The sequence below is a fragment of the Cyprinodon variegatus genome, unplaced genomic scaffold (assembly GCF_000732505.1).
Source record: "Cyprinodon variegatus isolate N-32 unplaced genomic scaffold, C_variegatus-1.0 Scaffold1415, whole genome shotgun sequence".
NCBI lineage: Eukaryota > Metazoa > Chordata > Actinopteri > Cyprinodontiformes > Cyprinodontidae > Cyprinodon > Cyprinodon variegatus.
In genome coordinates this window covers 82,662-91,837 of record NW_015151868.1, presented here as the reverse complement: position 1 = coordinate 91,837, position 9,176 = coordinate 82,662, and the positions used below count along the sequence as shown (strand labels likewise).

Below are 9,176 nucleotides of genomic sequence, written 5' to 3'. Positions count from 1 at the left end.
GTTGGTTCCTCTTAATACAAATTTTTTCTGGAATAAATAAAGTCATCAAACTCTCTGTGATGCAGCTGGGGGGAAAAAAAAAAAACTCCACTGAGCAGCTCTTTTCTAATACTTTTTGTGTTCTTCTAGTTTCTGTTATTAAACCTGTCAGGCTCACTGTTGTTCTTATGTCAGCCGCGCAGCAAAGCAGCAGCCATAATGAGTTGTGGCAGGGCTGTGGCAACATTTCCACTGAGGTACGATGGCCGCCGCTAATTTAATTAGACAGTTAAAGTGGAGAAGAAAAAAGAAACACAACTTGGAGAAGCTGCGTCAGTCTAAAACAGCTGAGTAGACAAATAATGCTAATTATATCAGAAAAGAACAATATTCTTTCTGTAAAGAATCCACTTTAAAAAAAACTTAGAAGTTTGGCTCCATAGAAGCTAAACATTTAAATTAATCAGATTTTACAAAAACAATTGAACCTAAATGGTACAGAGTCTGTTTGGATGCCATGGAAATGGGTGAAATCCACCTGAGGAGGCTGCTTACCTGCACAGAGGCTGGCCAGTTGGTGTTCATCTGCCTGTCTTCATGGTGGTAACACTTGAACTGCAGCTCCAGATCCGGCCTGTAGGGGGAGACACAACCCAGCTGATTAATAGACCCTGGGTGGGGTTAGCTGACATTCTGGGTTTGTTTCCCTTTCTCTGGGGTCTGTAAGGAGGTCCAGCAGCGTTGGCAGAGGATGTGGATCACCTGCTCTGTAACCTCTGCTCCAGTCTGAAGAACAAGCATCTATGGACCATTTAAAGGTCCGTGTTTGGGATCATAGGTGTTAATATTCAGGCTGTCCAAACGTGTTTAATGAGACTAAAAAAGGAGAAATCATTTTAAAACTCTCCATGTCCGATGTGACAGTTTAACTGAGAAACAAAGATGTTTGCTGGAAGTCAAAGGTTTGGATACATTCACTGGATTTTCCTCATTTTCATTACTTCCAACATGGACAAAACTATGAGACACATTTCTATAACTTCTCCAGTAACCCAAAAGAAAATTAAACCAAATCTATTGATTGCTGTTCTGTTATTTTGGACCACTTTTTTTTCTATAAGGAAGATGGATGGAGACTAAATCCATGTCACAGAGGAAGAAATTACGGGATGTTTATTTGCAGTGTCATAAAAAATAAAGAAATAGAGACAGAAAGAAAAAGATTTTCCCAAACTTTGGACTTGTAGAGTATTTAGGAAGAGTAACTACACAGGATGCCATAAAGATGTTTTTTTGTCTCCACATCCCTGAATTCAAACTGAATTAAATCATTTGATTTCCTTTCAGTCTTTTCTCAGTATCCCAGGTCTTGACTTAATGCAGGGCAATATTTTTCCCCATTCTGCCTTTTTAAGGTTTTAATTATTTAAGATTTTCAGTTCATATCAAACCCTTTTTTTGTTTAAAACTGACTGTGGTTCAGGTTTCGCTCATAAAAACAGTTTTTAGGCCCAGCTTGTGGGCCAATACCAAGTCCTGCTGAAAATAAAACCAGCATTTCCACATAGAGGGCATTAATATATCTCTAAACAATGACATGTCCTGGATACGACCTTAAACAGCCACAGGGTGACATGATAGAGCAGCAGAGAGAGTCGAAGGCGGGACGGCAAACTTTCCCCTCAAGCCTTCGATCATCACTTTGATCCTTTCTGGCAGCTTCTTCTCAGTGTGGTGAACACATGAGCCATCGTTTACGTCTCCTCACCTCATCACCAGTGTTTTGTAGACCGAATCTCGAAGCTGGAATGCGTGGTTGCTGACAGCGAGGTTGTGCTCCAGTCGGAAAGGCTCCAACACCACGCCGTCCCGGACAGGGAACGTCAGACGCAGGTCATCGCTCGGATTACCTTAAAGGTATGGAGAGAATTTGGCTCCATTATTCTTGCAAGTAAAAATGTTTCGTGAATGGAAATTTGAAAATAAACTGAAAAACCTTTAAATTGAAACAAAGGTTTTGAGAAAAACATTGCCGTTTTCTTAGATTTTATCCCCTCTTCAAAAAAAACCTAATTATAAATTTTTTTTAGATTTTATGTCTTAATTTTCTTTTTTCAAATTGACTTTTACAAATTAAATTTTACAATTAGGATTTTATATTTTCATGTTTCATTTTTCAACCCATTTGTTTTACTGATCAAGAGGCAGCATTTCTACTTTGCTTAAAATGTGATCTGTAAAACACAATTTCAAAAGAAAAATAATTTGAAAAAGAGAAATTTAAAAATAAAAACGTAAAAACATAAAATCTATTAAAAAAAATTTAAAAAAAATTGTTCCGAAATATTAAAACAATAACTAAGAATGAATTCTTTTTGTGTAAACTATTCAAGTTTCATTGTTGAATTGTATTTTGTCAATATTTCCATTAAAAAGACATGTTTTTTGCTTGAAACAAAAAAAAGCACAGAACTCACTCTATACAAGGAGAAACTCAGATCACATTTTACTGGAATTAGCAACTAAAGTTCAAACCTTTAATAAAAGCGTATTAAAAAGAGGCCATGACTGAGGATCTGCATTTTCTACAGACAGGTTCTGCTTTTAAAAAAACAAAACAAAATCATGTAAAATAGGAACATTATCTTCCATAAAAACTACTTTTATGGAAGATAATTGAAGTATGTCAACACGATGACAGAGGAAATGCTTCTTGTTTCCTGACAGTTTAAAGCCTATCATTCCGCGCTGTTGGAGGTCATCCCAAAGTTGAAATCATTTGAGACGGTTCCCAGGCGTAGACTAGGTTCACTCTGAGGGTCAAACATTGCTGCAGAGGGAATAAAATCATCCGAAGCTTTTTACTCGACAGGAGATTTTCTCAGTGTCGCAAACTAAAGACTAAAAGAGCATAGCTTGTTTAGAAGATCCCTCATAGAGACACTTCTTTTAAAGAGAACATTGAAGCATTGCTTTTGGGGTAGAAACCTGATTTTCAATGAAAAAAAAAAAAGATAAGGATGAAACGGAGATGTTCGGCCTTTATGCTTGGAGATCCGTCTGAGGAAAATCCCCTGATACTAACTAGAGATCGACCGATAGAAGTTTTTTTTAAGGCTGATGATAACAATTATTTTGACATCAATCTAACTGATCCGTATGGAAGAAAAACTGTCTCATTAGAATCTGCCTTTTTTTTGTACAACGAATTTTAAACACTGACTTTTTTTTACACAATGAATTCCTTAAATTGAATTTTTATCTGGTAAAATATTGCATGCAAAAAAATTCAGCTGCGAAAAATTCAGCCAAAGCAATCTACACTCAATACAGTCCAGCAGCTTCTAGTTAATGAAATTAGCTTATTTGGTCATGTGACACAACAGTTAGGCATGGCTTTGTTTCCGGCTGAATAAAGCTGAATGAGGAGTTTTTCTTGTTAAATAGACATGATTACAAAACATCAGGTAGCTACTAATAGACAGCCATTAGAGTTTTTCATCTAATCAGACTGGGTGAAAGAACTGAGCTCATCAATTGCAGGTTAATTTTTTGCAGCAAATTTTTTTGCAGCTGAATTTTCACCAAATAAAAATTCAGTGTAAGGAATTTATTATGTAAAAAAAATTCGGTGTACAAAAAAAGGCAGATTTTAATGACACTGTTTTTCTTCCATAGCTCCCTAATATGTGCTGCAAATATTTCTGGGCCAATTTTTATTGACCATTTTGTCTTTTCTGCCTCTATTTACATTTTAAAAAATCCTACAATGTGATTTCCTCATTTTGTCTTTCATAGTTGAAGTGTATCTATGACATTATTATCATTAGAAAAGATTATCATAATTCTAAGAAGGAGAACTTGCACAGTCAGTGGCTGACTAAATACGTTTTGGCCTCACTGTACATTATAAATATGTAAACAAATGGTACATAACTCCTAAATGAAAAACACACTTTTAGAAATGCATTAAATGACACATTAACAGCGGTAAGCAAAAAGAGGGAGGGGCAATGATGCAGTGGTTCCTAAATTTATCTTGATGGGCCCATCGATCTCTAAAACGCACCAAACTTTTCAAAACAAGGAAAACTCAACATTTTCCTATAAAATAAACTAAAATATACTTTATATAACTAAAACTAACACAGTTAAAAGTGCAATTATTTGAAGTTTAGCTGTTTATTGTACTGTATAACATATTTTAAACCAGGTCATTTACTCAGTACATTTTTACCTAAACCCCCTGTCATTTACACTGCGCCACCCATAGGGCGGTTTGGGAATTGCTGCACTAACGAATCGGCCAATGTATGCTCATACCAGCCGATACTGATACAAGGTACAGACAATAAAATTGGGCAAGAACATAGACTCGATCTACCTCTAATAAACTGTCATGCATAGTGGAGGAAGAGAGATGATCTGCAGTTAAAAGTGTAGATAAATGTTGACATAAGGTTACAGAACTAGCATGCGCTGCATATTTATAAGGCAAGGCAAGACAGGAAGATAAAACAGAATCAAAGCAAGTAGGGAAAAAAAATGCAGAAACAAAAAAGAATATTAAAAACAGTTGGACTATTGAAAATATGTTTTAGTTGAACTGTTTAATTAGAACAGTCGAAGGCAATCCTAAACAAATGTGTTTTTAGTCTTGATTTAAAGGAACTCAGGCTTTCCGTACTTTTACAGTTTTCTGGAAGTTTGTTCCAGATAAGTGGAGCATAGGAACTAAATGCTGCTTCTCCATGTTTAGTTCTGGTTCTAGGTATGCAGAGCAGGCTGGAGCCAGAAGACCTGAGTGGTCTGGAGGGTTATAAATGGACTGATATGCAAAATAATTTAGCAAACACAAAAATGAGATTAACAGTCAAATACACAAAATGGAAAAATGCTGTAAAAACTACAATAAAACAATGCAAAGAAGCTTTGGATAGAAGAAGTGCTCCAGACCACCAGGGGGAGACGATCAACAACTCCTATGGAAATAAGACTATAAGCTTTACTGCTAATTAATACCGATGGAGCTGACCCTTAGCTAAAACAGGAAGCCCATCCAGATGACATTTGAAGAGGGGAAAGAAAACATTTTCTTTTTAGCCTTTTTTAAGCTTTAATTCTCTCTGAGAAAACCTTTGGGGTATTTTTAAAGTATGGACCTATATTAGTAGGTGATCAATAAATGATAAAGCTTAGAGTGGCTCAGGTTATCCTGAGCTATCTCTATAGTTATGCTGCTATAGGCTTAGACTGCAGGAGGACATGGGGACCCCTATTTCATAATTTTTGCTTCATTCTATCTCTAGTCTCCCACTCTGCACAATCTGTTAGTTCAATCTCTAATGTTACGCTCTCTCATTTAAATCAATGAGTCGATGCAATCAACTAGTTTTCCTTAGATATAAAACTTTGAATCACTCTGACTGGATGATCTGGTAAAGTGCCTTGAGATGACATGTGACCTGAATTGGCGCTATATAAATAAACTGAATTGAATCATCTCCCCCTTGTGATCTGGGGCACTTCTGTTATGTGGAGCCAGTTCGCAACTTTTAATATACTATAGTTGTTTTTTGTACAAATAGTATTATATTTTCCTTTCCACGTGGTTTGTGTTTCTGTGTATTAGCATCCTTTACTTATTTGCAGTTTGTTTGCACCATTTTCCTTTGGCAGCAATTTTCTTTTGCATGTATTGTGTGTTATTCTCATTTGTTTTTTTTTTGCAGGGTGTATGCACCTCCCAGCCACCGTATTCTACCACCATGCTGCTTTGACAGTAGTTGTGAGGGAATTTTTCACCAGATGCAGCATTATAGCCAAACATCTCAGATCCGATTCTTCAAATGCATCATGACAAGATCTTTACATTTACCACCAGTATTGTAGAGTCTAGAATGACCCAAGCGAAAGTTCATGCAATAGTCAAAACCAAATCCCCACATGATCTAGTTTTCCATGACTTTGCCTGCAAGTCTTAATGAAATTAAGGATAATTGTGGAAAAACATTCATCCATAACAACATGTGAGACTGAGGAGGTCACAGAGAAATCAACCACCAGGAGCTGATGCAGCTGAAGGTGCTTCCATTTAATCCTCAACCGTGGGTGGGAATTATTTTTCACTGAATTTTGGTTCAGCTCTTAATAAAACAAAAGAAGAAATGATAAATATGTCAATGGTTCCTGTACATCAGAGTTTTTGAAGGTATAATAATAAATTGAGAGAAAGGTCAAACATCTAACCGTGACTCACCTGTAGGGGGCTGCTGGGTGCTAATGTTGGCTTTGGAGTCCAGCGGCAGGTAGGGAGGCTTGGTGTCCTGACCCGGGGAAAGGTAAGGGGGTATGGAGCTCCCTGGCGTCATCGGTGGGGTGGGATTCCCTCCCATCGGTGAGCTGGGGTATCCAGGTATCACTGCACCTCGACCGGGCTGGAAGGCAAAAGATAAAAACAAGCCAAAACTTCAACCCTCAGCTTAGTACCTCTTGTGTTTAGGGCCCTTCACAACTTGTCGATTTATCCAGCGTATGTCTGATGTCCCAGAAGCTCCTAAAACGCTGGCATACTCTGAACTTTCTATGAATTTTTTTTTTATTTTGTATATATGCTCCAAATTTCTCGACGTGTGCCAGTGTGTTTCAACGTACTTCAGAGTTCTTATAACTTATACAAAACGCGGCCATAACTTATCCAACATATGCCAGCGTTTTTGCCAGATTTTCCGTACGTCAGGCTGGTCTAAATCGTCAAGGTGTAACAGTGGTTTAGCTGTCATTGCTTTAAGTGGAAGGACTTACTCCGTTAACTGCAGCCTGTGTGAAGGCGTTGTAACCCCCTGCTGCTCCAGACGGCAGACTGCCCTGACCGTTAAAAGGCTCGGACTGGAAAGGAAACACAAGATTCCAGTAAATAATCAGCTGTTTTAACCAAAGTATAAATGAGAAATGCTTAAAAAAAAACACACAAGATTAAAAAATGTTTCTGTTACTATACACCATTTTTTCTTGTTGCACTTTGCGAAATGTAATCCACATTTATCAGTGAGAATACAGTTTAATTTAAAAACATGAATCATAAATTTATGAGAAAAAATCTGATCTGATCAGTGATTCCTACTTGAAAATTTCTGATTTTACTAGTAAATTTGTTAATTTTTGTTTGTGCTTGTATTGTTGGTAAGTTGTAACTTTCTAATTTGCATTTGTAAATTCTAAACTTAAAAATCCTCCCAGATGTGATGTCACTTCTAACTATGAGTTGAAAACAAGGAACCAAAATCCTAAATGTAACCACATTATTGACTTTCATTTACCAATAACACGGTTTTATTAACAGTTAACTATTCACTTAATTATTCCTTTACATCCCTAATCCAAATAAAATGGTCATAAGGAAGGGAAGTCTGGGTATTTATGAATGCCTCTGTGATTTACTTGCCTGCAGCACAGGGAATCTGATTACCTTATAAAACTGTGGCGGATTGGGCTGGCCGGCACCTGGAGGGAACTGGGATGGATTGTGGGCTCCAGGCGTGTACGGTCCCATGTGAGGCATCCGAGTGGAGGGGTAGGAGGGTGACGGCGCGCATCTCTGCTGTGGACCGGTGGGGTACTGCAGAGGTTGGTTAGAATACCCAGACATTCCTCCAGAGCTGTACTGCTGCCCTGGAAAACCCTGAGAAGAAAGACAAGCATGTTTAAGATCCAATTATGTTTACTGGGTTTGAAAAAATCCTCAAATTTCCCAAAACGAATGTGGTGAAAAGCAGAAAAAAAGAGCTAAAAAGTGAGGAAAACGTCCACTGGGGTCACTGACCTCTGAGTGGAAAGGACGTTTGAGGCCTTGCTGTGCGCCTGAGAAGCTGCCGTGCTGAGGCATCCTCTGAGGCTGCGCAGGGTGAGAGGGATACAAGCCACCTGTGGAAGGTGGCAGTCCAGGCCTCAGGGGAACCATCCCGCCATGGTTCATTCCTGGGGGGCCACGGGGGCCTGAATGAGACAGGAACTGGTTGCTGTAAGGGGATGCTCCACCCATCTGACAGGGGAAAGGGAAATAAAACAGGAGGCGTAAAAACAAAGCTCCCTGGTTCTTTTCCACAGCGCAGAGAGCTCGTAGAGGACAGGGAGGGAAAGTTACTGATAAACGAATGACGCCGAGTTACAAGGAGGTTGTGAAAATGTTTTGATAACGTTCACTGACAAAAAAAATCTGTAACAGGAGAGCAGCAAACACGGACGGCTTAGGTTGCCTAGAGATACTGTTAGGACAAATATTTAGCTCTTTTTGCCAAAAAAAGAAGACCAAAGTTTTATGTATTTTTATGGAACATAAATTTCTCACATCCTCAGCAATGTCAGGGTTTCTGCAGGTGGTTAAAGTTTTGCATGACCAACAGCATATCTGAATTCAGAAAAACAACTTTATCTAACTTAATAACTTTCTCACTCAGTAACCTGAGCAAGTTAAGTATAAACGTATCTTGGTGAGGTTTTTTTTGGACTCAGCATGCTAGTTTGCCTTTAAGCTACCTTACTTATAGCAGATTCTACAATAAGCACTGAACTAACAAGCCTGTTTAAATGTCTTTAAACAAACACACCAACTTGAAGGAGCTGGTAATGGATAACGACAATATTTATCTTTTGCAACATAAAAAAACACAGCAGCACAAAACAGGGATTTTTCCATGAAAACACAGTAAATAAATCTATACAAACATCAAAAGCAAAACCTATAAATGTTACACAATGTTTTTCAGAGCTATATTTAGCTGTAGCTGTAGCTGAATACTAAGTAAAACCGCCTATCTGTGATGTGCTTGTGCAAGTTTATGTTTGTAAAGTTTGTAAGGCTTCTTCAGCAGGAGGATGTGCTCAACAGCTGGAGTGAAGGGCCCCAGAACCGCCCTAAGGAGCCCATGGGAAATGATGGTTAATGAATACATGAATGCCCATAAACACAAGTCGGCTGCTCGAAAAAATATAAAAGGGCGCAAAACGAATCTCAATGTGTTTTACTTTATTGTTTTTTGTTCTAAGATCATTAAGCATGAATTTAAAGACAATTTCTGAAATATTGTAGCTGTAAATTGGCCGTTCACACTGAGCCTGGTTCTGCTGGAGGTTTCTTCCTGTTCAAAGGGAGTTTTTCCTCTCCACTGTCGCTACAAGCATGCTTAGTGTGAGGGATT

At 38.2% G+C, this 9,176-nt stretch overlaps 1 protein-coding gene across 1 annotated transcript in view; it reads right to left on the bottom strand.

The window, feature by feature from the left end:
- Nucleotides 1–9,176, bottom strand: part of LOC107103291 (zinc finger MIZ domain-containing protein 2-like) — an 80,855-nt gene that overhangs the window by 23,916 nt on the left and 47,763 nt on the right. Inside the window, exons 6-11 of the mRNA XM_015402942.1 lie at nucleotides 7,802–8,020; nucleotides 7,448–7,660; nucleotides 6,784–6,867; nucleotides 6,239–6,416; nucleotides 1,748–1,889; nucleotides 535–613 (exon numbers count right to left, since the gene is read on the bottom strand). Of these exons, the coding sequence (XP_015258428.1) occupies nucleotides 535–613; nucleotides 1,748–1,889; nucleotides 6,239–6,416; nucleotides 6,784–6,867; nucleotides 7,448–7,660; nucleotides 7,802–8,020 (915 nt within the window). The remainder of the gene's footprint in view (nucleotides 1–534; nucleotides 614–1,747; nucleotides 1,890–6,238; nucleotides 6,417–6,783; nucleotides 6,868–7,447; nucleotides 7,661–7,801; nucleotides 8,021–9,176) is intronic.